A 27798-nucleotide genomic window follows, 5' to 3' on the forward strand; every position below is an offset into this window, starting at 1 on the left:
GGCCTCACCATGTCCTGTGTTCTTGTGCGAGAAGCAGAACCTGAGACCCCACATGATAGTGCCCCCCTCACTGAGGGCAGGTCAGATTCTAGAAGCACGAGCCTTTGGCCCCGACAGTGTGGTCTCTGCCACTCCCTCCACGAGCCTAACACCTGGTGCTGGGCCCGCAGGCAGCAGCCTGTTCATCAACAAGAAAGGAGGGTGGTCAGCACGTCAAGAAGCCTCGGGACCTCAGGGTCAAGGGCATTCTGATATCCACAGCTCCAAGGGGGCTGTCCAAAGAGGCAGCCCCCAGAGCCCGAGGGCCACAGCCGGCCGGGTCTGCTGGTAGTGGGGACAGCCTTTCACTGTCTCCTTTCTTCTCCAAGCCATGCCTCCAAGGACCCAGCCCCCTCCTCCCGGAGCTCAGCCATGACCTTCCCAGAGCCCTGGCTTCAGAGCCCAGGGGGGCTCCAGCTGCTGTAAGACAGGGGCCCACTTCCAGCCTGGCCTTTGACCTCAGGGCCTGTCTTCTGGCACCCGCTGGCTTCCAGGGCCACGGCTGAGGCCTCCCAGTGACGCCCTGGACGTTGAATGGTCTTCCTCTGGCCTCACCAAATCCAGTTCCTCCCCTTGCTCTCCAAATGGGGCAAACCCTACGTCCTCCCAGAAGCCTCCTGACCGTCTCCCACCCCAGGCTGAGTCCTTCTTGGCTCCCACAGGCACTGCCCATTCTGAATTGGGGCCCCTCGCGTCTGACTTGGACCGTTTTCCTGATGGAGGGACCTGGGTTTGACTCCAACTGTGGAATCACAGCATCTGCTCAGCATCACAGGGCAATAAACATTTGTTTGAGGGCGGCAAGGAATGCATTCAAGGCCCATTAGTTAAGTTACATAAGGAACGCTTTGGATAGTCAGCCCAGGGATTGGCCAAGCTTTCTGGATGAGTAGTCGTGAAGAATTAAACCTGTGGTGTAGGCAGAAAGGCAGGACTGTGGGGCCCAGGGGTGAGTGGGGGCGGGGCGCAGACAGAGCCCCATCAGAGAGCCAGCAGGCCCTCCGACCAGCTCCCAGCTGAATGCGGTTATTGTCACTAAGTTTGTTTTTAAAAAGCTAGAAGGGACAATTCATCTGGTGAGGAGCCGTCTAAAAGTTCTTAATTATTTCTGAAGTTCCATGAATGTTTAACAATAAGAAAATTCACAAATGTTTCCTGAGCATTTACTAGTGCCTGGCACCCTAACCACCCTAGAAGAAAATTAACTCATTTAATCCTAAAAACAACCAGTGAGGCCGTTCCTGTTATGTCCCCGACTTATGGAAGAGGAAACTGAGGCCTGGAAAGCATGAACTTGCCCAAAGTGGGGTTCAGCCTCAGCAGTTGGCCTCCTGGTCTCATCTGCTGTGTCTGTTACACCTGAATTTACAAAGAACACTTTTTTTCCACTTTAGACTGGAGTCCTGTACATGATTTAGTTTCATTACTAAGTTTTGAGAACCACTGACAGAGCCCAGACTTCTCATTTCACAGACGGGCACACCTGTGCCCAGGGATAGGTGCTAAATGGCTCCTGGTCGCACAAGGGTTTGCGATGGAGGCAGCAGAACCTGGGGTTCAGCCCCAATCCGGGGCAATCCCAGAGAGACTAGCTGCCTGCTGCCCGAAGCAGATGGCTCTGCCAGGGTGCCTGCGGAGTGAAGCACGGTGGCCCAGGGGACAGGGGACAGGCAGATCTCGGTCAGTCCTGGTTCTGCTACTAGTATTTTCTGTGACCTTCTCCCCGAGCCTGTTTTCTCTCCAGTGGTTTGGGGTTGTCATGGTCCCTCCCTTGAGCGCTTCCCGGTGCACAGGATGTGGGGCTGCAGGCAGACCCGACCAGGCAGAAGGGTAAACAGGACCAAGCCGTCGGTCACTGAACACAGGATATGGTTTCACAAACAAACTGCTGAACCGGTGGCAGCTGTTAAACCGTGAATAACCACGTAGGCACTATTTCAGCAGCAATTTGAGTTTCACTCGAATAATGTTGACCATGAGCATTTCACATGTAGTTAGACCTGAGTGGACAGCTGGGCAGTCGTGGCCACAAATGCAGGGGCCCCCAGCCTGGAGGTGGCGCGGGGTCCGCTCACTGGCAGGTGGCTTGTAAACTACTGGGAGTGTCAATTCTGGGAGTAACTCAAACTGCACTTGTATTTAATTCAGTACAAGTGTAGACACCTGTTGACTCTCAGGTGCGCACAGAAAGGACTTTTAAACAAAAGAGAAACGGACAGATCTCATCAAAGGTTTTATTTCAACTGAATTAGGACCTTGACTGTCTCCCGTCCGTTACTGAACACGGCCAACGTTTCTAAGCACTGTAAGGGACGGCCCGGGTTCTATTTCCTAGTCCCAGCGGATTCAGGCGGGACCCTCACAAACTCACCCACCACCCACTAGACAAGCATGAGGCAGCTGCAGACCCAGCGCTCAGTGTGGACACGCTGTGCCCAGGGCTGCCGCTTCTCCCGGCCTCCAATCCTGAAGGAATCAGGTGGGGCCTCGACCACACGACAGGTCCGGCAGCTGTGCACAGCCCCCCGGGATTGGCAACCAGCTGTCAAGGCTTAGCAGCAACCAAATAAATAACAAGTACTATCATTGAGTTTACATAGCAGCACATTCAAAAGACGAATCCAACACAGAAGTAAGTGAGGGGCTGGGAGTGCTTGGAGGGGGGTGGGGAAGGAGGGAGAATGTCACCGCAAAGTACTTTTCAGCACGCAGGAATCCTGTTTAGCCAGGCACACCAGCTTCACTCGGAAAGGTTGGGACGCTGGGTCAGGGCTGTGCATGCAACTTCCCATGACGCCGGGCATTCCAAGTGACAGAGCTAAAGCAGTCAGCCATTCGTGGAGGTGAGCAGACTGCACACGGCGGGCGGTCCCCGAAGCCCTGCATTTGCACACGCGAGCGCACACACATGCACACACTCAACAGTGTTACTGTCGCGTCATCTGCCTGGGTGGCCACGGGGGGGGGGGGGGAGGGGCCTGACAGTGACGTGCCCCGACCCCTCCTCCGGCTGCGGACATGTCCTCACACAGCCGACAGGAACGGGAAGAAGAAGAAGTCGAAGGCGAACTTCACGGCGCCGTGCACGGTGCTGCGCCAGTCCTGTTCCACCTTCACGTGCCGCCGGGCGGGCGCCAGCTGGGTCATGCAGTTGAGGCAGCTGATGGCCTTGAGCTCGAAGACGGGCCACTTGCTGCCCAGGCGGCCCTCGAGGACGGTGCTGAATTCGATGAGGCTTCCGTGCCGCAGGCTGAGCAGCACGTCCTTGAACTCGTTGCTGGCCCGCAGCACGATGTCCTTGGTGACGTCGTCGTCCTCGGGGCCGCGGGAGCCGTTGGCGCTGAAGGGCATGCCCACCGTGATCTCGAACTTGTAGCGGTCGAACCTCTTGATGTGGCAGGGGTGCTTGGCCAGCAGCTTGAGGCGGCACAGCTCTTGCTCGGCCGTGGGCGCGCCGCCGGGGCTGCAGGCGGGGTAGGCCTCGCCGTACAGGCAGCGCATCCAGTCGCCCACGGCGAACGGGAGCATGTTGATGGCCGACTCGGCGCTGTTGTCGATGTCCGTCACCCGCACGTACTTGAAGCGGCCCGTCCACGTGACCCTGTGACCCTCCAGGTGGCTGCACAGGATCTGGGTGCGCGCCATGTTGGTCTCCTTCCAGGCGCGCGGGCCGCACAGGAAGCCGTACTGCTGCCAGGTCAGCGTGGAGTTGTAGACCTTCATGCCCTCCGACCGGTACACGTAGAACCAGCAGAACAGCACGATGGCCGTGATCCACACCAGGATGAGCTTGACCAGGGAGCTCCGGGTCAGGGACTTCACCATCTGCACCACCGAGAAGTTGGCCTTGGTCCACCAGCGGAACAGCAGGGGGACGCTGCAGACCGCCAAGGTGACGGTGATCTTGGTGAGCTCCAGGGACACGAACCAGCGGGCAAACTGCACCAGGCCCATCAGCGCCAGGCCGGCCACCAGGATGGGGAGCGCGAAGAGGAAGAGGAAGTAGCCGATGGACGCGCGGACCAGCCCCAGGCCGGTGGACTCGAGCAGGAGGACCACGGAGAGCTCGCACCACATGAAGCAGACCAGGTAGGGGACCAGGTAGCAGTAGGTGCCCTTGAAGTGCCGCAGCTGGGCCATGCGGAAGAAGAGGAACAGCAGGTAGACGTAGAGCAGGCAGGGGATGCTGACGTTGAGCAGGAGGAGGTGGCCCACGGGCACGGTGACGAAGGTCTGGCCCAGGAGCTTCAGGTAGTGGCAGTCGAAGGGCAGGCTGGGCAGGAGGGAAAGCAGGCCGGCAGCCACCTCGGTCACCAGGGCCCTCCGGGTGTAGGGCTCGGCCGACGCGCTCAGACTCATGTAGCTGGTGACGGTGAAGAAGACGCACACGAGGGCCAGCTCCGAGCAGGGCATGCAGTCCTTGCTGGCGATGGGGAAGGAGAAGATGACGAAGACGACGGACAGCAGGAAGTGCAGGTAGGGCTCCAGGTGGTTCCAGCTGAAGTTGCCCTCGGCCTGCTCCACGTCCAGGTTGGGCTCGAAGCGCTGCAGCAGGCCTGTGAGGGTGCGGAAGCTCTCCCAGGCCTTGCTGTCCTGGAAAACCTTGAGGGTGCAGATCACCATGGAGATGAAGGACAGGTAGAAGACGACGAGGGGGACGAAGAAGGCGAAGAAGTCGATGGTGAGGTTGCTGACGATGAAGAAGAAGATGAGGGCGTTGATGTGGTGGGTGGGCACGATGGAGGACAGCCAGTGCATGCCGGCTCTGGACGCCATCTCGATCAGGTACTCTTTGATTTCCATGATGGCGTGCAGCGGGAACTTGACCACCTGGGGGGCGAGCGGTGGGAAGAGAGGAAGACGGCGCTGCAGCCTGGACAGGAGGCCTGCACGCTGCCATCTCGTTAGTCCCTGGGCGAGTGACAACACACCCTCCTGTCTGCCCACTGCTGGGCCCTCTGTCCCCGCGGCCCTTCCACCTGAAACGCCCTCTAAGCGGGAGCGACCTCCCCACGTTCCCTACAAACCTTCCCTCACTTCCACCCAATCCTGTGGGTCCTGGCACCTCGTCTGGGCCCCTGGAGCCCGTGCCTGACTGCTGACCTTCTGCCACGGTTTCCAGACTCACGTGTGTTGGTCTCCCTGCGACACCTCCAGTGCCAGGGGCAACCTGCCCGCTCCCTCCCCCGTCCCCATGGGGCCTCCTGCTATAGAGACCACAGCTCCCGGGGCTGCCGGTGGGGGAGCCCGGCTCGTGTCTCATCTCCCGGCGGCAAGGACTTCGCATCCCGCACCTTGGCTCTCCACCCACTCAGGGGGACAGGAACTGGGACCTCACAAGCCCGCTGAGCTCTGAACAGGCCCAGGAGGGGCAATGGGAGCAGAGACTCCAGGAAGGAGAGTTCCATGCGCACATGAAGAGCAGGGCACAGCCCACCTTTACTGAGTGGAGGTGATTCAATTGTGACGTGTCAGGAGACCCTATGAACCAGCCACCTGCCACCACCCACCCCAGTACACACCCACCCACCCAGCCCATGCTGTGTGGAACAGACACACAAGCCCACGCGACCACATTCAAAGGCAGCCCCGTCCCTGCCGTGGGGCCACTCCCCGGGCCTACACCCAGCGCCAAGGGCAGCAGTAACCCTTGGCCTTGACCGTAGCAGAGGATGAATGAAGGGCTGTGGGGAGGTGACTTGGGGAGCAGCCTCCGGAAGGTGGGGAGGCGATTCTGCCACCGCGGGCAGACCCCCACACCCACCTGGTTTTGTGCATAGAATTCCCTGCCGGGGTTCGAGGGGAGATGGGAGAGGCTGGAGGGGGTGACACGAGAACGTGGCCATGAGCAGTGGCCACAGTGTGGCGGGGAGGAGGGCAGAGGTCTGGGTGTGTCTGGAGGGGCAAGAGCATGGATCAGATCACACCGGGCAGTGGGTCCTCGGAGGGACTGCCCGTGTTTGGGGCAGGGAGGCCTGGCTGCGCCCATAGCCCATCTGAAGGGCTGCCTGACGCAGCCTCCATCAGTGTCCAGGGGAGGTCGGCAGCACCACCTCCACCCTTGGGACAGACCCGCTGCCCGTCCCACTGGAGGCCTGAGGAGGAGGGGTCCTAGGGAGCATAATGGACTGACAACACTGGGACTGGACTGTCATCTGCCCAAGAGCCTTGGCTTTCGACTTAGGGTGACCAGGACAGCTGGGAGTAGCCAGGTGTGTGCGTTCTCCGCAGACGGGGGTGGGCTCGTAAGGGAGGCTGTCCAGCTGCACACACGTGTCCTCTGTGTGTTTGTGACAGCCCACCTGCTCGCTGTCGCTTTGGTAACAAGTGACAAAATGAGCAAGCGCTGAAACCAGAGGATGGTCATCCCAGCTCTCTGCGGTCAGCAGCCCCCACAGCAGTGGGCACATGAGCACACCTGTGTGACACGGGCAGGCGGGAGCACCTGGCACCGCAGGGTCAGCCTCGGTGGGGATTTCTGACACTTGCCAGAGAGCAAACGAGCGTCTGTGAGAACGGACCTGCTCCAGGCTTCCTCTGTGAGGGGCCCCTTCAGAACGGAGCCGACCAGCAGGCTAAAAATCAACAGCCACGAGTGAGCCCACATGTGTGTCAGCCGTGGCCTGCAGCTGGTCCCTGCAGAGCTGGGCCTCGACACAGCAGGGCAGACAAAAGGCGCCCCAGAGCTGCTACTGCTCACCGCCATTCTCTGTGCCCAACCAGACCGGCGGCCTCAAGGGAGCCAGCCTGGAGGTGCCTGAGTAGCTGGCATCTTGCCATTAATCTGAAATCCTATCCTAATGTTCAGAGCCATTCATGCGTTGTTCTTGTTGAGGCCACACAATCACAGAGTTGAGAGGACTTTTAAGAGACAATGAAACTTCTAGAACAGCATGTCTGAGGTGCCCGGCCTCTAGGACAGGGGTGGTCTCCTTGGAAGGTCCCAACTCTGCCCCTTGGAGTTCCCACCTAAGCCCTACTCCTTGCAGCCCCACCGAATTGTGAGACTAAAAACATTCTCTGTAGAGAAAGGCCAAACAAATTAAAACAAACTCTTCTTTGCCCAGGGAAGAGATTTTTAAAAAAGTGAATCAAGTTCTACAAAAGGACAGTAAAGAGCGCTCTGGCCAGGCCTGAGGTCATCGGCCCTTCCGCTGACAAGAGAAACCAAAACACCAGAATGTTACAAGCCGGCTGCTGCCCAGGGAGCCCACTAGGAACTAATCAGGTCGAGGCGAGTCACTCCAGACTCGGGTCTGCCCAACCCTGACAAGCTCGTTCACGTGTTGGACTTTCCAGTGATTTCATATAAAAATGGTTAGGATTTAAAAATTACTGCATTTACTTTCAAGAGGTTCTCATCTGTCATGAAAGACTCGAGAAGTGCTGGAGTCTGGAACATTCTGTGGGAGTCGTGTTAGCTCACAAACAGGTGCCTGTCATCTGTCACTTCAGGGGCAGAAGACCCCCCAAGAGCAGGCTTGGGTTTCTCTGTTCTCTGAAAGGCTATTAAAAGCTGGAACAGCTTTTGGTTTCAGGAGACGCCTGCTATGATTCATTGTCTCTTCTGCAAACGACTTTTAATGAGAAAAACTTGTGAGGAATCAAAGTGCTCTGACACTTTTCAACACTGAAAGGAAACACGCAGCCTTGTTTATTTCTTATCAGAACATTTTAAATCCCTCTTTCCCAAAAATGACTTTCTGCTATTTTATAGCACCACGCTCATCACCCATAAGGAGGGTGACATAATTTACTGTCCAAACCGGGATGCTTCTGAAAGCTGGCATTACTTGCAATTATGCGGGGACAAACACGGACACTGGAGCCAGGGCCACCTGTGGGTCTTCTCCAACTTTCCCTTTCACCTTTGAGCCTCACTGGCATTTGGGGAGTTATAATAACCATGGGAAGCGCCCCACCTTCCTCCTCTCACATTAGTAATAAAAACTAACAGCATCTCTCTGTGAATGCTTAGCCTAGGTCTGCCTCCGTGTGGACTTTCCATATTAGTCATGACCTCCTTTGGTCAAGTTCCTCGGCCATCCTGGCCCTGCATCTCAGAACCGTCACCTTGGACATGCTAGCTGTCCTCTGGGGACGCTCACTCAGCTCCTCGGTCCTGAGTGTGGCCGTCATGCCTGCCGCTCTGGGCCACCGTGTGCCCCGTAGCATTCCTTCTGCGTCTGCCTCCCGTTGGGAGCGTGTCCTGGCCTGAGCGTCACGGCCAGGCTCCCAGCACGGTGCTGACACTGAGCTGCCTCCAACATGGGGATTTCAGCAGACTTCCTGTCCCCTCCATGCCCACGGCGGGGCTGAGCAGTCACCTGTCCTCTACCACACCGTGGGGCGTCACACACGTCCCAGGCAGCTGGGCTCGTGGATGACCACCGCCTGGGCTGTGGAGTGAAGATTCACTGCCAGAGGCCCCTGTGCAGACGGCTCTGTCTGGATTGGGCAGCCAAACTTCTGGAAACCCTGGCATTCTCTGCAAAGTGAGCTATGGGCCCAACTAAGTCAGCCCCGTGAGCTGAACTGGGGTTAATGTGTGAGAGGGCAGTGTGGCCACATTGCACGTCTGCACGGCAAGTCTCAACCACATGGCTGAGGAAACAAAAGCTGTCACACCTGACCGCCACTCCTGGCTTTCCTCATGAGCTGCTTGCTCCTCGCTCATTCTCTGCCACCTGCCGCTGCTGGCTGGCCGATGGCAGCGGCAACAGTATGCTCCCTTCCTTCAGACCGGCATATGGTCACCTCCTCGTCACTCTAGCCAATCCCTGCCCCCCCCCATCAGCTTTCAACCCAAGACCCCACAGATCCGGGTACGTAGGCGCCCCCTGCAGGACCCTGCCGGTCTCCTGAGCACCAGCACTGTTGTGGGGGGAGGGCGTCTTTGAGGAGCTGACCTCCGTTCTGTACTGTAAAAGGGCAATTTGTCGGAATGTCAAAGTCTAAACACAAGTCAGACTCCAGTGCCTGGTACCCAGCGCCCCACATGGCGTTTTGTGGAGAAAGACACAAGAAGGGTGCCCATGCTCATGCCACCCACTGAGCACGCCCGTCCCCAAAGGCACCCAGGGTTTCGGAGCCTGAGTATGTGTGACAGCGTCCCTTTATGAGGACACGTCCTTGCACAGCAAGTCCCGGGAGGCTCCTGTGCTGGGCGAGGGCCTCCCACCCATTCCGTCCCAGGCAGTGCAGGGAGGGCAGCTGGGAGCCCTGGGGCAGGGCCTCCGCGGGCATCTCACCTTGAGGCGCAGGGGCAGGTCCTCGGGGCTCTTGCCTGCCAGCTCGTCATCGTCATCGTCCCCCAGGAAGAGGTTGGTGGGAACGATACCCTTGGCGTACTTCTTGGTGATCTCCACGAAGTCATCCAGGGCCATGTAGTTCTTGGCTACAGCACAGGGACAACGGGCTGGGTCAGTCCACACTCCACGCACACTGTCACCCCGGGGCACTGGCAGGACAGGGTTGGTGGCTGGGGCCAAGCTGAGACAGGGGCTGAGAACCCGCCTCTGTCCTGGGCAGGTGGGCAAGGACAGGCTGATGGGGATGACAAAGGCAGTGTCACCTCGGTGACATGCCATCCGTCCCCAAACCGTCCTTCCCGCTTAGGGCCTCATGCCCAGGGTCTGCTGTCCCCAAACCCAGATCCAATGCCAGCCCTTTCACCACCTTCCCTGCCAGTGCCTCTCTGCCACCTTCTCTCCCTCAGCCCTGGCTTCTCACAGTGCTGGTGACAGCTGCCCAGCAGCCCAGCCACATGGCGACCCCTCCGTTCAACACGTCTCCACCAAGAGCCTCCTACATGCTGGGCCCTTTCCTGAGCCCTGGGAAACACTTGCAATGGGGGAACAAGCCCAGCGTGTGCCCAGGTCTGGGCTCTCAGTATATGGGGCGTCATGCCCAATGAGGCGGGACGTGCCCCGAGAGCCACGTCCACATGGCGCACTCCCCTGGTGGGCGACAGGGTGCCCAGGAGGCCGGGAGTGAACGAACACAGCGTCACAACTGTGAACGGGTTGCCAGATGCATGGTTGGCCCAGCCTCGCCTATTCTGCCATGACCAGGTGCTTTCTGAGGCCTCCTGCGGGGGTGGGGGCTGTGTTCCAGGCGCTGGGGACATGATGAGCTGATCACAGAACGCAGCAAACAAGCAGAGACAACAAAGGAAACAAACAGTGTACAGATCGCAGCGCGCACCACCGGGCGGGCAGGGCGGGGCTTGCAGAAGGGGGTGCCCACTGATTTCGGGGGTCGGAAGGAGTCAAGGATAGCACCCCGGATGCAGTGGTCACTACAAGGGCTGGCGCAGGGCTGCGTGGCTGGCAGTGGCGGGGTGGCCACATGGGGCTGAGTGGCCTGGTGAGGGCTGTATGTGGAGCTGTGGGTGGCATCTGATGCCATGAGACTGGCCACTGAGACAGGGCTCTAAGGACGGGTCCCGGGGTGGCTCCCATGTCCAGAGGATGGAGATAGGAGAACCATGGGACGACACTCAGGATGTGTGATGGGGCAGCAAAGACAGTGGAGACACACTGCTGTGCCCCCCGAATGGGACAAGGACACAGTCTGTGCCCATCTGCCCATGGCCTCCAGACGGCCAGGATTCGATTTGTCACCACAGCTCTGACACTTTCCAGACTCCAGCCCAGCGGGAAGGTGGGTGTGTGTCCCCTCTGTACAGTATCCTCTGGCCCCTGATGCAAGAGAATCCCTGAGGACTGGTGGGGTCCTTTGGCCCTCTAATGTGTAAGAGGGGAGACTGACACCCAGAGAGAAAAACGAGACGGGCCTGATGTCATGTGAAGAGTGGTGGCAGAGCCGGGAGGGGGAACCCGTGTCTCCTCTGGGATGGGAGCCTGGGGCCCTGAGACCTAGAGTCCACCCACACGGTGTGCGGCTGCACCCAGAGGGGTTGAAGGTCTCTTCCAGTTGGATGTCCCAAAGGCACCCCAGCTTCGTGAGCTCCCAAACCTCCCCCCACCCCCCACGAAGCTCTGCCCTACATCACTACTTCCTACAGCCCCTGCTGGGTGCCCCACCTCTCGCTCTTCCTGCACCAGCTAGCTGCCTCCTCACCCTTGCTGACTGGCTCAGGTACCCCGGATATGCCCACACTCCTGCATTTCTCTGTCCAGCAGGGACTGTCATGCTGCCACGCTCCACCCGTGTCAGTCTCCCCGCTACAGCGTGCACTCCCAGTGGGGAGGGTCCAGGTCACAGAGCCATGAACTGACACACAAACCACAGCCCCACATGGAATGGACTGAAAACCATCATGCCTCCGAGACTCTGGGGGGCCCCAGCCTGGACTCTGCAGGAAGGAGTGGACGCAGTGCCCAGTGTGGTGGGTGCAACAGCATGGCCAGCGCTGTGGCAGGCAGAGGACTGGCGGCCATACTCACATTCGCTACTGACCAGGCGCTCCAGCACCCGCCTCTGCTTCTGCAGTGACTTGGGGACAGGGCCTGGCTGTGCCACTCCATCTGTGGGGACAGAGTGGATTGAGGATCAAGGCAGGCTGACTGTTCCCTCATGCTCTGCAGCCCACATACTCCTAGTGGGCGTCCCTGAACTCCGGGACCCCAGGGCCTGGGGCCTCCACGTACCCCGTGATGGGTACTGCAAGGGCCACTCCTCTGGACGGCCCCCTCTGGCCTCCACCCACTAGCGTGACTCCACGCCCTGCAGGGCACTCCCATCCCCTCTGGACACAGCGTGCGGTCTGGTCAGTATAACCTGTCCCCCAATCTTTTGCTGGCATTGCCCCTTGGTGTGATTTTCCCCTGGAAAAGCCTGTGAATGCCCCTGGGACAAGGAGCAGGCCTGTGCTCTGTGTCCCCAGCCCTGGTGCTGGAGTCTGTTCAATGAATGAACACAGCCAGGATTGAAGTATCCCGTCCTTTGTCAATACCCATCCACTGGCCACCCCCCAGGTGGGCAAGCATTTCCTGAGCTAGTCCTGTGTGCCACCCACTGAGGTGTGCCTTTGCAGGGCAGGGCAGGGCAGGTGGGAGCTGGACAGGAGGGCAGAGAGTGACAGCAGGAAGGGAGGGGAAGCAGGTGGGGGTTTCTGGGGGCCCACAGGGCGTGGCCCCAGCTCTGCCACATCAAGCATGCCTTTTGAGGGCGCCACCCGAGCCCCAGGAAGGGAATCCCTAGGCCGTATAGGAGACCCATGATATCCCATAGGGGACTCCAGCAGGAAGGCCCAAGCTGCCCACCAGAGGGCCGTGTACCGTGCTCGTTGACCTGGCCGACGTTCTCCAGCAGCTCGGACACGGCCATCTGCTTCTTCTTCTTGGGGTTGAGCTTCCAGTACATGACGAGGGCCGCCTTGCGCACGGCCCGCTCGAGGTCGGTCTCGGACGACAGCTGCTTCACCTCCTGCTCGTTCTCGGAGGTGATGCCTGAGAGACGGGGCCATTAGGAGCCTGGAAGCCGTTAGTGCCACTCTGCCTGAGGTGGTCTGGGAAGGGACTCATGCAACAGGCTTTATAGGCACCTGTGGTCACCGGGGCAGGAAAGAACATCTGGCCCAAGTCCTGGCCGGCACCCACTCTGCAGGTGGGAGACACAGCCTGACACCAGGGGCCAGCCACTTCCCGTGGGCAGGATAACGTGGTCAGTCATCGCCCATGGCCAGCCGACACCTCACTGCCCCCAAAGCCCCGCCCCGCCTGGCAGCCAGTGTGTCTGAGCAGGCCTTCGCCTCATGCTCTCCAGCTCTGCCAGGATGAAGCGGCCCTCCCCTGGCTCGGGAGCTACCCACCAATTCAGATGAGAACCCAGAAGGTACCTACTTGTAGACACCAACACAAGCTAAAGAGTGAAAATGGCTTCCTTGGTTAAATGTCCCATGTCATGTGTGCTCCAGAAACACCATCTAAATGACAGAGCCACTGGCAGCATGGAAATTGTACTTATTTCTCAACGGCGTCACCAGCATTAGGTTTTCCTGTTATCATTTTAGTTGTACTTTAGCAAGCAGCACTGTATCCCTCGGGCCCAGACCCACCTTTTCTGTCCGCCAGGCACCGGCGGAGGAGCTTGACGGCCTCGCGCCGGCCCTGCTTGGCGGCCAGGACCAGCCAGTCCACGGCCGTGCAGTTGTTGAGCTCCTCGTCCCCGTCGCTGGCCAGCTGCAGGTAGTGCTTCCCCACCTGCAAGTGAGACGCCGTTAAGCCGCGCTCGGCAGCGGCCTCCACGAGAAGCGGGGCTCTTACCACGTCTTGGCCCCTGACCTGCTCCCCAAAGCCCAGCAACCTTGGGCGTCTGGGACCCTCTCGCTCCCCATGCTCCCAGACAAGCCGCCTCCGTGCATCCCCTCTGTCACCCAGGCCAAGAAGAAAGGTGGCAGGAACGGGGTCCCACGAGCGTGTGTAGTAGGTTGGGCCTGTGGGACCCTCAGGGGGCTTGCTCCTCACAAGACTGTGAGGAGGGTCTGCACCCCGTCCATAGAGGGGACCACAGCGGGGGTGGGGCACCAAGGACAGGCAGGGAGCGGGGCCGGCGTCATGGAGGTGGTGGTGCCTGAGCCCAGGTGACAGGGACAAGGGACAGGAGGGGCTGGTGGGCGGGAAATGACCCTGCAAACAAGGAAACACAGCAAATGGGGCCGGGCGCTCAGCTCCCGTTCATGCAGCCGAGGAGCTCTCGGCCAGGCCCGCGGTGCTGGGGGCCCAGCCTGCGCTCCCACCAGACGCCGGGGTCCTCACCTCCGTCTGCGCTTTGGGGTCCCCAGCCTTGGCCTTCTCCAGGACTTCTTCAAAGGGGGTGTCCATGTCTCCCTTCACGGACCCTTTAACAAGGGAAAAACGAGCAGAATGTCATGAAGCTGGTCCTTGTCACTTGTCAGAGGAGTGGAGAGCACGGCAGGAATGGGCTTTGGGCCTGGAGCAGCTTCTCATGTGAAAATCTGGGTCAGGGGTGTGAGAGACGATGCGGAAAGAAGACCCCACACAGCTCCCCTCCATGATAGAGCAAGGACAGCAGACTCCTGTGGGGGCCGGGGGCCGGCAGCAGCCCAGTCTCTTTGGTGGCGTCTCGGGAAGGATGAGGGGCACAGACCCGAGTCCCACCCTCGCCCCTCAGCTCACTGCAGCTTGGACTGAGGCTCTAGAAAGACCCGAGGCTCAGGTTTGAAAGCCCCAACGCCCGGCATCCCAGGAAACCAACCGAATTCGTGTTTGCTAAGATTGCAGCCTATACACTCAGTGTCTGGAAGTCATAATCCGTGCGCACGCATTTTGAGACATTTACTTACACTAGTGGGTTATAACCAATTGCGCACACTGATGTGTAGTGGAATTGGCGCAGAAATCCCACTGAGGGGACACACTCAGGACGCTGGGACTCTCGTGACTTCTGTCCAGCCGCTCGGTTATTCCCAATACTCCTTAGTTTTATAAAATGGTGCCACGAGCCCTTCTGGGTATACATGTTTTCTTTTGGGGGTTTTTCTCCTAGCATAAGTTCTTCAGGTGAATTTCTAGGCCCAAGGGTCCCAACGTCACATGGCTTGTGCTGTATGTTACTTTCTAAAAAGTTAGGCCCACTGACAAAAGCATCATGTAACTACACCAATGTCACTGTAACCTCACCGGCAGTGGGTAGCGTAACAATACAAAGTTTCTGAAAAAATCGTATTTTTACCCACTACTCAGGGCCTAAGCCTGACACTACACCTTGCCTCCACCCACCGCGACACCCCGCCTCCAAGGACACATGGGGTGTGGCTGGGGCACTGCCGACCACATAGTAGGTGCTTATTAGAAACTAATAGACTCACTCTCTGGATGGAAACAGACGGCAGAATTAAATGAAACAAGAACCGTCCCCGTTAACAGTGCCTGATGACCAGCCTTTGCTGTCTGCTCATCCAGGCCTCCCGCCAGACTCAGAGCCTGCTCTGCAGCAGTGAATGCTGCCGGCCCTGCGTTTATGGAGCCTGAGTCCACAGGACCCGGGACTCCAGGAGGAGGCAGCAGGGGCAGTGGCCTAAAGTGACAGCCTTCAAGGCTCGAAGGTAGAGGAGTTGCATCCAGTTTGGAGAAAGGCCCGGAGGGCTGGGGACAGCTCCAAGGGGAGGAGGAGTCGTCAGGAGACCTCACAGGTCAGGCACAGGCACCGGCACCGTGGCCCTCCTGGTGGACAGCTCACAAACACGGTGACACCTCTCCCTGCAAAGTTCAGACTGGCCTTCCTCACTGAGGGTGGCTTCAGGGCCCAGGACGAATGCCCCTTCCCCAGGGGCCCTGGGCCTCAGTGCTTCCCGAGTCATCAAGGTTAGTTCTCTCTCTGGATGCTGTCACACCCCTTGGCCCTGGAATGTACTTTCTGGTCAAGGGCTCAGACTTAAGAGAATGAGAGAATGCAAAGCCTGCAGGCTCCAAGCCAGGGTCCCGCCTGTGGGCTCAGAGGGAGGGAGTGTGCAGGCGGGGTATCTGACCTGCGTGTGAATCCACCTTCAGCATCAAAGTGCTGCCTTACCTACAAGAGTCATTTTCAGCCCCATGGTTACATCTATCCAACAGGACGGCTCATGAAGAACAAGACATTGCATTTGGTGACTGGTCCAGAGTCGCGTTCACAAAACGGGACCCTTCCCTGCTGGTGTTGCTCTTCTCAGCTCAACGCCCGATTCATAAACCCATACTCTTTCCTTTTTTTCCCCAAAATCAGAATCTAGAAGATTTAAGCATACATCTGTTGGCTAAAAAGATTATTCTAGTCCATGATTAATTTTTCACAGAAGTTATTCATAACCTGACATTTGAAGAAGTCTCCCCAATATACAGACTCTCTTCGAAACAAACGCTAGACTTTCGTTATTACGATTTCCATTCGGCACTGGCAGATAGTTCTATAACCACTCAAATGTGGGGCTCACGCTGCAGCCCAATCACAATATGTGGCTTTTCCCACAAAGTCGGAGCCTTCACACAGGTCGGAGGCAAACCCAAGGGGCTCACCGCTCAACACCAAAAGGACACGGCCAGAAGGCGGCTGGGTCAGCGCAGACACCACCGACCATGGAAGACACACACGTGGTCCTTGAGGCCTGACCTCCATCCATGGCTTTTTCTGATACTAGACCTCGATGTCCCTTTTAGGGACCCACCCTCCCCTACTCTCAGACCTCAAGGTCTGGTGGCATTGCCCCTCACCCGCACTGCAGGGTGGGTGCAGCAAGCCCTCCTGGCCCGTCAGAGGCTCCACCACCCTGACCTTGGTTCAGGGACAGACAGACTCAAGTCAGGACAGCGGGGTTTGTGCTCAACTGCTGGGAACTGGACTTCCTCCTTCTGCTGGTCTCGGCGGCCGGACACCAGCTTGGAGTCTGGGAGGGCTGCCCATGGGGAGAGCCCACCTGAGAGTGAACGCACATGGGAAAGCAGAGTGGGGAGCGGGGACAAGATTCCTGATCATGTCATCTCAGCCCCTGCATCCAGCCGTGTGTAAAGCCAGCACATCTAGACTACAGACACATGGGACTAATAAGACCCAGCCACCCTGTTTTTTTTATTTGTATCAATTTACATGGGGTTTCTGTGTTACTTGCAACTAAAAAGGTCCTGACTCATTTTTGAAAGCCTTCCATCAATCACAAAACAGCAGTAGTTGGTGCTGCGTGGCCTTGGGCAGGTCTCCTCACGTCTGCTGGGACCATGGAGAACCACAGCCCCTCTCTGTGAAATGATCTATCCCCATGATCTCTTGCACTTGAAAGCTTTCAAGCCACACTGAGCTGGCAAAGGACACGTCATTTTCTCACGTGCTATCGAGGTGAGGAGCATGCCAGGCACAGCCCATGACCTGGGACAGTGCGTCTCCCAGCTCCCACAGCGTCTCCCAGATCCCACAGCCTTCAGTCGGTCTGACCCAGCTCCACCCTCCAGCTGCCAGCACCGCGTGGGGCAGTGCAGCTCAGTACAGAGGGAACCTCCTTGGTCTCCACGTCCACTGTTCACTGTCCAGGACCAAGCTCTGAACCCCACCGGCAAACCACACCACCACCTACCCGGCAGCTCCAGCCAGACCTGAAGTCACTCTGGGTCCCTCTGCTCCCTCTCCACCCACCCCCTCAGTTGCCACCTCATCTCTCACATGCCCCGACCCTCAGTGCCATCTCCACACAGTGGTCAGGATGGCTTCCTCTTTACTGTAACAGATGATGTTCTGAGTTAAACCCTCTAGCACTCCGAAAACACCCACTCTCCTTATCTTCTCCCTCGAGGCTCTGCTGGGCCTGCCTGAGGCTTGACTCCTGCCCAGGGCGTCATCAGCCCCAGAGGCTCTGACGTCCAACACACTCACAGTCAGGTTCTTCTTCCTCTACTCACCCAGCAGCTCCCCTCCTGGAGGGCGGGGCCCTGCCTGTCCTGCCCACTGTCTCCTGCACCGGCTGGGCCGGCCCTCGGTCAGTGCTGGGGTGAACGCTTCCAGGCAGCAGCACCCTCCCGCACGGGGCCAGCCAGCACCCCTGGCTGTGGCCCTGCGGCTGCCTGAGCAAGCTCTGGCCTGCACCGAAGCTGGGACGCCTCAGGGACTCAGCAGCCCTGCAGGCTGGCACCCATCTGCTGTGACCCACCGAGGTCGGCAGAACGGGCATCTCATGGACCACAGGCCCTGCACCGTGCTCACCCCCTAGGACAGTTACTCATGCCCTGGTTTCTCTCTCGCCCAGGGCCTCTGGAGGGCAGGCCTGAGCCTCCAGCCTTCTGTGGCCACAGACGACTCTGGGGGCTCAAATCCCAGCTGTCTGCGTCTGTGCTTTGTCATGCGCGGGCACTGCTTTGTGTCTACCACACAGGACTCTTAGTGACCCAAGGCACGGGGCACATGCCAGCCTTCCATTGTCAGTCACGGCTGTCACGGGCAGCCCGTCTCAGTGGGCAAGCAGGGACTCACAGTCTGTTCAAACCTCTTCCCGGGGTTTTCTCATCTGAAAAGTATCAGCGAAGTGAGTCACCTGAAGTGGTGTCCGGCATGGAGAGTGCTAATATTCGCTCTTGCTGTAACCTACTGGTGCCTCACTGACGCTCAACACCTTTGCTGGATGGACAGGTGAGCTAACTAATTGAAACTGACCCGAAAAGCCACTTGCGGGCACATGCTGTCTGAGCTGTGTAGGGCCTGCAGGGCGGGGCCTTCTGAGTCCACATCGGTGACTGTGGTAACTCAGACAGCTGAGAAAGTGACACAGCACAGCCTGGACATGGGACCTGTCCAGCGCGTGTTCTCCCCTCTCTTCCCCTGCCTCCTTCCCCACCCCTCCCCTCGAGGACAGAGCCAAACAGAAACCACATGTTTCCTGACTCTTCTTATCAGAAACTTACAGTCTTGACTCCATCCTCCCAGGGCTGTTTTGCATCAGCCAGATTGAAACCAAGCAGTTCCCAGCCCTGGTCTCTGTGCCCTGCGGCCGGGCGGTATCTGTGGCTGGGCTGAGATTCCAGGGTCAGGCCCTGGCCTGCCCAGAGGCTTGGAGACAAAGAGGAGAATGCGGAGTCCTTTGAAGGACACTGAGACCAGAAGAACCCAAGCTGGGCGCTAGCCCAGCGTGAACTGCACGGGGCGCCTTGGCTGCTGCACCCAGAGCCTGGAGGTCCCTGAGGCTCTGCTGGGAGGGGCAGGTATATGACAGAAGACTCGTGTCACCTGTGCGCCCATCACTCAGCAGCTGGTCACTTGGACAAATCTGTGCCTTAGTTTCCTCAGCTGTAAATGGGGGTAACAACAGAGCTTCCCTCCCAGACTGCTGTGAGGGGTCGCCTGGGCCGAGGACAATGGTACCCACAGCGGTGCTCATCAGGGGTTCGGGGCCTCTGCATGGGGCGCCTTGCTGACTGGGAGGAATCACCTTAGGCAACCTGCACCTCGAGGGGAAAAACAACACGACAAAGGCTGGGTGAGCTGGAGAGAGGTGAGGTGAGGTGTGAACAGGTGGCAGTGAGGGGGCCAGGGCTTCCTTAACTCACACAGACCACCTGGGGGGAAACGCAGCCCCACCTCAGCTCCGCTTGAGAACAGGAGAGCAGTCACAGGGTCCCGCCCAAGGTGGTGGAGCAGGTAACAGAAAGCGTACCCCCTGGCCCCCCCCCACATACATGTGCTCGCACACGGCGTTTGTAGCCTAAGCCTCCCTGGGAGGAGAGAAGAAATCTGATCCATATACATACACGGAAGCTCCTAAAAGCAGTCACACCGTCTGAGCTGACATCAAAACCAGTCACCAATAAGAAGGTTAATGGGGGTCATAAGACTCACAAGGTGAAGTACAAGCTGAAGCCTCCAAGGGGTCTGAATAGGACCTCAGTGAATGGGCCAGGGGACCGGGAGCGCGCTTGGTGACATTCAGGAAGCATATCAAGCATTGCAGTTCAAGGTACAGACGCCCGCTGAGCCAGCGTGCAGGTACCTACAGGGGCGAGGGCCTCGAGTCACCACTGCATGCTGACCCCAGCACGCTTCGGCACATGCTCAGTGCACACGGTCCCAGCACGGGCGCAAGCCCCCGCGAACTCCACATGGTAAGCATGATTGTGCCTATTTTATAGATGCAGAAACAGGCATGGCGAGGCCTCCCAACCACCTCGAGGGCACACAGCTCAAGGCCACCAGCCAAGCCACACATGGCCAAACTCTGGTCCTTCCTGGACCCCTCAGGGCCCCATCACTCAATAACTAAACTGTTTGGGTGGAGAGATGTGTTCCGGGAGTCCCAGGTGGGAAAAGCTCAAGGAGACTAGCACTGGAACCAAACCACAGACAGCGCTTTGCACACTGCAGGTTTCCACCCACTAAGGTCAAATTGAACTGGCCGCAAGCAGTATTTATATTTAAATACGAGGGACAGAAGGACGTCAGCACACACCACAAGGAGAAGTTTAGTTTTGGAAATTTCCATCCTCCCCGACTGTGAGTGTGCGTGTGCAATGTGGGCGTGTACAACAGGTGATGACGGCGCGTGTATTCTTGCCGTGGGTTGAAGTCAGAAAGTATAAAAGGCGGTAGTGTCCTAAGAGCCGGGTAGGATTTCAACAGGTGGTGATGGTGATGGCACATTTTGAGCAGAGGGTCCCACGTGGCAAAGGGAGGTGGGGAAACGTGGGGGCAGATCTGGAGCACATGGAATGGTCTCTGTGTGCAGGGAGGAGTGGGCGGTAACCCAGGAAGAGAAGTAACGGGACTTTTACCACCCACAGAGCTTTTGGACCTGCTGCTCCGAGCAGGGCCAGGAGCAGGCTCGTTCTGTAATCGGAGCTCACGGGCCTTGCTTCGCAGGGTTGGTTGCTGTGAGTGGAAGACGGACGGGATGTGCTGCAAAGCGCTGGGTGGATGATCAGAAAGCAAACGGACACTAGCTGTGTTTTCCCCAAACACCACAGCCAGAGGCTGGGGCTCCTCCCCTGCAAGTGTCCATGAAACCCACAGTGAGGCGTGAACTTTCCACCCACGACAGCCCCAGCCCCCGGGCAGGAAGGACTGTCTCTCCCTCCTGGTGTAGCTCAGTCTCAGGCAGACACACTGTCACCCTTAACTCCTCCTTCTCCATCACCACCCTGTCACCTGGGAGGTCTGGGGCTCTCACAACCCCAAGACCACCCCAGGCAAGGCCATTTCTTACCTACAGCCCTTGCCCGCTCCCCCAGGCTAATTCTTGCTCAGGCACCCTCTTCCCAGAAAGCAGGCTTCCTAGCCCCCAGCGCCAGGGCCAGGGCCACTTCAGTGCTCCCAGACCCCATGCTTCCCTCTGCTCCCCACGAGGCAGTGGACTCTTTGGGGACAGGTCTGACTCACCTGTGCTGTCAAGGCCACTCGGGGCCAGCAAAAGGCCATGCGCAGTGAGCAGCAGGTGGATGGAGGATGGCCCAAACCCTAGTGCCCCTGCCCCAGTGTCAGCCCAGTGGGCAGCACCACAACCAGCTGCCCCATCCTACCTGGGTCCTCACACCATCTTGCCTCTGCCCCAGGGAGTGCCTCCTAGGAAGGTCTGGGGGAGCAGAAACCTGAGGGGGCCCAAGAATGGATTGGGGGGAGGGACAGCCCTTAGCAGCCCAGCCTGGGGATGGAAGACAGTGGTTCAGAGGGCAGCAGAGACCTGGGCCTGGCAGCTGGCCTGGAAGGGAGTGGCCAGTTGGGGCCCCCAGAGCAAGCAGAGCTGCCTGACCAAATGGCCCCTGAGTGGACAGGGGATGATACAGGCTTTCTGAGCGCAGGGCAGGACCAGAGCTGTGTGAGGGGAGGCCTTGCTGCCCCTTCACAGGCCCTGGTGGAACCGCCCGCCAGCCCCGAGTGTGAGCTGGTCGGAGCTAGAGCCATCTGATCGTAAGTAAAGCAAGGACCCTTAGGAGCAAGGCCTCCATGCAGGGTGGAGCAGGTGGTGCTGAGCCGCAGGGCATGCCCGGCAGGAGGGCCACGTGGCAGGACACGGGTGCTTACCCTGCCCCCCAGGACAGCCCTGGCCTGGGCCAAGGACAGTTGGCCCCCCAGGCCCCGTCCCCTTACCCGTTCCATCCACTCTTTCTCGGCTTCTGGCACGTGGGGCCTGGGGCACGGCTGGGGCAGCTGTGTCTCCCACATCTGATCCAGGTCCAATGTGGGGTCCAGGAGCTCGGGGTGCCCCACTCTTCTCCTGCTCCACGGAGGCAGTGGCGTTGAGCCGTGAGCGGGCCTGGGGCTGCGGTGGTGGTGGAGGCTGTGGGCTCGCAGGAGGGGTGCTGGAGTCCATCCTGGTGAGAAAAGCTGCAGGTCAGACACACCAGCACCAGCCTGCTCGGCCTCTAGTTTTTGGTAAGCAGAGGGGACTGCAAAGCAAAACAGGGTGGGGGCTGCCCAGCATTCTCTGTGTGATCTCATTCAACCTCACGACAGCCCCTGCAATTTCTTCCCCATGTTACAGACGAGGAAATCAAGGGAGGAAACGCATTCAGGGCCAGCCGGCTCAGCAGGCCCCAGCAGTCAGCGGCTCGGGCCGCCACATCTGTGGCCTCGAGTCCCTGCCTCTCCGGTGCCCGCATCTGAGCAGTGGGGAGGACGGACTGCAGTGAGGGTCAGCAAGGTGTCGCACACGCAGAGCCCTGAGCACCCTGCCTGGCTGTGCCGGACTGCATGGTGGCCTCCACATGGCAGGTCTACCCCAAATCTGGAGGCTGACCTGATTTGGAAAAGGGGGGCTTTGCTGATGTAATTAAAGATCTTGAAATGAGATCATCCTGGGTTAGGTCACTGGTGTCCTTATAAGAGGAGGACGGAGACACACCGAAACCCAGAGAGGAGAAGGCGAAACGGAGGCAGAGGCTAGAGAGCTGTAGCTACAATCCAAGGACCACCAGACACCAGAAGCTGGAGAGAGGCCAGGGAGGATGTACCCCCAGAGCCCCCCAGAAGGAGCAGAGGGGGACGACCACAGTGGTGGGGGCCGGATTTAGTCAGATCTGCCCAACTCCAAAGCTCTCCACACCGGGCTGGAACCACAGGACCAAAGCTCAGAAGGTGAATGTTACCAGATACTAGAACTGAAAAGCAGCGATGTAACCATGTGCTGGTGTCTCGGGACAGAGGCGGGAACAGACTAGAGCATGCAGGTTCTCTGACCGTCTCATGACCAGGGGAAAGGGCTCGATTCGCCAACAACGGGGCTGCACGTGCTGTTTCACAAACCACTGACGCAGAAGGGCAGCCACAGGCGCAGGCTCTGGGCTGAAAGCTGAACCTGAGCGTGGCTGGGCTTCAGGAGACACAACCCCCCGACATTGTCGGGACCACGTGTGCACTGTGTGGGGATGCTGTGAGGCTCTTCCTCGGATTCCTAAAGGATCCCATGACCCTCTCCAGACTCAAGGCCACGTCCCTCCTCCTCACTGAGATGGGAACACTGAGTCAGAGCAGGAAGAGGCTGATCCCAAACCTAACCTGGTAGACCCTGCCCGTGGCTCTGTCCAGACCAGCTGTGTGGTCCTGAGTAGGTCATGCCCCTCTCTGCACCCCAGTCTCCTCAACTGAAAATCAGGACAATTGCCCCATGCACGGGGGCACTGTGAGGACTACAGACCACAAGGGGCATGAGAGGGGCGCGGGTCCCAGACATCTGCGCACACCCAGCTCCACGCACCCAGCCTACTGGATGGGGTAGGTGCCCGACACACGTTTCTGATGACTGCTGTCACAGGAAGAGGGAGGTGGCCCCAGGCACCAGACACGAGTTCCAGGAGTACCCAACCACGTCTACCCTGTCGCCAGCTACAAGTGGGTCCCAAAGATCGGAGCTGTGTCCCAAAGAACCCTGGAGATTTCAATCTGGACATTCCTTCCTCAGAGGGACTGAGCTCTTATTTGAAAACATCCTCCCAGGTGCAAACCAAAAGCACCGCCAAGCCACGTGACTGCCTGGAAATCAAAGCAGTGCTCGGTGCTGCTTCCAAACTCCAGGCTTCTGGGAACCAAACAAACAGGCCACTTCTGCAAAACTCCTCATTTCGCTGCGTGCAGATCAACGTGAGCACACAGCCGCTGTGGGCAAGAAGTCAGCAGTGACTCGGCACACGCCACCCAGGCACCCGCAAGTCACCGGCCAACCTGAGACAGCAAAAAAAGGCAGGACTTCGAACCATGGGGCCCCATCCTGCCTCGCCATCTCCAGGGCCTCCCGCTGCCCCCAGACTCAAGTGCCACCTTCCTGGAATGGCAGAGGGCAGCTTGCCTGAATGGGGGCTGACTTAGGCCAGAGCGCCTGGGTCATTCATAACGACGAGGACAAACATGTATCTGGAACGTGCTCTGTTCCCAGCACTTCCCACAGATTTTCCCGGGGTTCCACGTTCGGCTCGCCAGGTAGGTAGTATTATCCTGGGGTTGTAGATAGCTTATCTTTCACTCCAGTTCACAGACAAGGAAACCCTGGACCAGGAAGGAGAGATTCATGCTCGGGGCCACACAGCTCCGTGTAGGAGCTGGAATTCCAATCCATAAAAACCCTGTGAGTTCCTGAAAAAGGAGTCTCTCAAGAACGGGGCCCCGCAGGCCTCTGCAACCAGACCCCCACTACACCTCCCCTTCCCTGGCCCACTCACTCCCAAAACCTGCTGTCCCCCCACGTCCATGTGCAACTGCTGACCGCCACACCTGTCTCTTGCAGAGGCCTCTTCCTGGAGTCGTCACAGCTGTACTTTCCAGCACCGACCGTCCGGAGAGCGGTTATGACTGCCCCTCCGTACGGTGCTACACTGTACAGCTGTTCACCATGACCTTGCATGTGAATGGTTAAGGCCAAGGAGACGGTGTGTAACACTGGTAAGCAGGGTTAAAGCAGTCTGACATTTCAGCTCCAATGTATTTAGGATGAAAACAAAGTTTAACTGCAAAGAGATGGGAAAAAATGGCTCCAAAATGGTAATACTGACTATCTCTGGGGAGAGGGATGGGTGATTTTATTTTATTCCTTTTCTAAATGTATTTCCCTAATTTTCTATAATGAATGTGCAAGGTTCTTGGAAGTACATCTGTGACCAAGCCCTAAGGGAGCAGGCCCAGGGGTTCCCAAGGTCTGGGATGTCTGCTCTGGCCGGACCTGGCACAGCCCCCATCTCAGGGCTGTTCCTCAAGACAAGGGCACAAGGACCTTGGAGGCTCCCAGGTACCTATTTTTGCCCCAGAGTATTAACAGCCAAACTGAGGAACATTCTGGCTCTCCCCAAGTGCCAAGTTCACAGGAACAAAGCGGGAGTCAAGTTGGGAATGCCCCGGGCATTGATCATGGCCAGCCAGTGTCTCCCCAGAGGCCGAGCTCCCACTGTACACTTAGCACCTGCTCTGTGCAGGACCTCCCTGCCCACAGGGGACTCCTAGGGCCAGCCTTCAAGAACTCAGTCTGGATGGGAAGAACAACACCCGGACAGACTTGATGTTGCAAGCACAGAACGGAGGCCTCACTGAGCTGTGAGAAAGGGGCAGGGGAAGGATTCTGGAAGAAAGGCCTGACTAAGCCTTCAGGACCAGAAGGTGAGAGCCAGGCGAGGGTGGACAGGGTGGAAAGAAGGTATGTAGGCATTCCAGCAGGGACTGCCCCGGAGAAAAGGCAGCAGAGGCAGATGGAGCCAGCAGTGGGGCCAGGAAGGAGCAGGAGGCGAAGAAGTGACCTCTAGAGAGGGGACACAGGAATGAGAAAAGAGGCTGAGTGGTGTCGGGGGCAGGTCCCCAGGGCCTGAACCAGTGCAGGCTTAGAACCAAAAGGAGGTGCAGGATGGTGGTGCACAGGGAAGTGGCAGTTAAAAAACCATCAGGGCTGTGTGGGGACATGACGGGGGGACCACGGAGGGGACTGGGTGGCCATCCAGGGAAAGGGGAGGAGGCCTGGCCAGCGCAGGCATGTGAACACAGCTCTGAAGCCAGGAGGGACAGGAGCGTCACCAATGGAATATGAGGAGTGGGCAAGAAAGAGGGTGGCTGGGTTTGCTAGGGGCCATGGTGGTGGTGCCACTTTCTGAGGTGGAGGCATGGGAGAAGAGAGGGACTCATACAAAGCATAAAATTCCTTCTTCATGAGGATGTCTTTTATGGTCACCGTCGTGGACCAGGGCTTGGTCTCTGTCCTGCAGCACAGGCATTCCGGGGGGGCCAGGACTGGGGCGTTCCCCTCTGTGACCAGTCCGAAGGCCTGCAAGGGGCCGTGAAGGCCTGAGAGGGGAGTCCCTCCACATACTCTTCCATCCTGGGAAGGAAGGTGAGATGTGGTCTCCCAGCAACCTTTTCTGTGTGCAGTCAAAGGTCCATCGGCTGGGGGAGGGGGAGCACAAAGGAACCTCTATCAAAATCCCTGGTCTGACACTGAGGGTCTCTCATGAGAATCACAGGAGGGGACACTGGCAAGTGTGGCCTCTGGGCTTCCAGCACAGCTCCCCCACCAGGGCTGCCAGGAGGTCAGGTGGCCAGCGCCCAGGGCAGTGATGGATCCCTGCAGAAGGGAAAGCCCTTTATAAATGGGCTGAACGCCAAGGGTCACTGTCCAAGGTAAGGAGAGGTGGGGCTGCACGCTGCCTGCGCAGGTCACCAAACCCCAGCAAGCCTCATCTTCCTCATGTGAAATAGGGTGACAATTCCTACCCCAAAGGCGACTAAGAGGATTAAATATCGCACAAATGTTAATTCCTTGGAATTTCTTAACATCAACTACCAAACATAGGTGGAGGACACCCCATCACGCCCAAAAGGGGTGGGTCAGATTCCCCAGAAAAATTCCATCTGTCAAAACAGAAATTAATATTCCCGGGGGCCCAGGTTTACATCAGCCAGGGTCTAGGGGCTGCCATTACCCCCAAACCCCCACCCCCCAGGAGGAGCCCCAGGGGGAAGATTACTGCCACACAGATTCTAAGTGGGCTGCGAGCTCTTCAGCCTGATCCAGAGGCTGCCACTCACGCGAGCCTGGTCCCCACTGGGGGACTGAACCCCCATTACCCACCAGCCCCCACCTGGGGGCCCAGGCGCCTTCCAGCAGCCCAGCGGGCACTGAGGGCGGCCCTGGGTCCCGCCGAGAGCCGCGGGGGAAGGGCCATGACGGGGCAACTCGGGACCGTTGCGACGGGGAGGGGGGCGCCCCTTGCCACACACCGGGCCCCTCGCGCCACAAGCCGCCTTCCTGTCGGGTCTGTTTTCCATCCGCAAGGGGGTTTCGTGGAGAGACTCACGAGTGTAACAGTGGTCGGGGCGCGCGTGCCCCAGGGCTCTGGAGCCGAGGGGGCGCTCACCCCCGAGGAAGACCCCATCCAGATATGGGTCACCGTGAGGTCGCGGAGCGGGCGGGATCCTGGAACCAACTTCTGGGGAACTTACAGGGTGGGATGGGCCGTTGGGACGAGCTGCTCATTCGCTCATATGGGGAAACTGAGGCTCGAGGCGGGCGGCGCGGCGCTCCCGGGTTTCTTTTCAGTCCCCCGCACGGCCGTCCCCTATCCCTAAGTACTCACTCGCCTCTGAGTGGGCCGCACGCCCTCGGGCCTCCCGGATCGCCGCAAAGTTGCTCGGGAGAAGGATTCGCCGGGGCGGAAGGGAAGCGGGACAAGCGGGAGACGCTGGCTGTAGCTGGAGCCGGCGAGTGAGGCCCACGGACTCGGCCCGGAGTACGCGGCGCCGGCTCTGCCCACTGAGCGGCCAGCACGCCTGCCAATCACTGTGCACCTCCGCCAATCACGGCGCGCCTCGCCAGGCTGCCGCCGACATTTCCCAGGCGCAGCCAGGCAGGGAGTGCCGGAGGGGCGGGTCCAACAGGGAAAGTTTCTGAGCGGACTCGGACCCCAGCCCCGCCCCATCATGGCCCGGCCCCGCCCCGCCCCGGCCCAACCCAGTCATGGGCTGGCCAAGGCCGGGCGCTGACCCTGCCAGCAGGCTTCGTGTTCCTTCGCGAGACCTATGGTCTCTGTAACAAGTGGTTGGACCCTTGGACAAACCTCGGGCCACCTTCTACCCACCACTCTGGCCCCCAACTGCAGATTCGTTATACTTGCTATTGCAATATTAACAGATTGAGCGCGTACTATGCACCAGGTGCCTGAATTCCAGCGTGGCCAGTGAGAGCTGGCTCCCTGATACAACAGCAGAGACAGAAAAGTGTGGCCCATTTAAAAGTGTACATGTAGCCAATGCTGCTTTAAATGTACGAAATCAAATGAACGTAGCACACTTTTCACAAGGTGATTGTGGGATGCATTTAGGAATGTATATTAGCCCAGGGAGTGACACAAGGCTCAGGCA

At 58.6% G+C, this 27798-nt stretch overlaps 1 protein-coding gene across 3 annotated transcripts; it reads right to left on the reverse strand.

The window, feature by feature from the left end:
• Positions 1-2261: 2261 nt before the first annotated feature.
• WFS1 (wolframin ER transmembrane glycoprotein) lies at positions 2262-27186 on the reverse strand. Of its 3 annotated transcripts, none has more exons than XM_019748206.2 (8): positions 27019-27186; positions 21559-21782; positions 13764-13846; positions 13064-13208; positions 12285-12455; positions 11451-11531; positions 9291-9436; positions 2262-4869 (listed from the first exon to the last, which is right to left on the reverse strand). In XM_019748206.2, exons 2-8 carry the CDS (start codon positions 21779-21781, stop codon positions 3064-3066), a joined length of 2655 nt encoding a protein of 884 aa, XP_019603765.2. In that variant the 5' UTR covers position 21782; positions 27019-27186; the 3' UTR covers positions 2262-3063. The 3 variants fall into 3 exon arrangements, with proteins under 3 accessions (XP_019603765.2, XP_019603764.2, XP_019603766.2); XM_019748205.2 differs by having other exon boundaries at positions 27015-27172; XM_019748207.2 differs by having other exon boundaries at positions 26881-27105.
• Between the last annotated feature and the right edge of the window lie 612 nt (positions 27187-27798).

The sequence above is a fragment of the Rhinolophus sinicus genome, linkage group LG02, assembly GCF_036562045.2.
Source record: "Rhinolophus sinicus isolate RSC01 linkage group LG02, ASM3656204v1, whole genome shotgun sequence".
In the NCBI taxonomy this organism is placed as follows: domain Eukaryota; kingdom Metazoa; phylum Chordata; class Mammalia; order Chiroptera; family Rhinolophidae; genus Rhinolophus; species Rhinolophus sinicus.

Coding starts and splice junctions, on each gene's coding strand:
- WFS1 (XM_019748206.2), bottom strand. CDS start 21,781: ATGGACTCCAGCACCCCTCCTGCGAGCCCACAGCCTCCACCACCACCG. Junction 12,456..13,063: donor GTGCCTGGCGGACAGAAAAG/GTGGGTCTGGGC, acceptor CCCGTCTCTCAG/GCATCACCTCCGAGAACGAG. Junction 4,870..9,290: donor ACCTGCCCCTGCGCCTCAAG/GTGAGATGCCCG, acceptor CTCGCCCCCCAG/GTGGTCAAGTTCCCGCTGCA.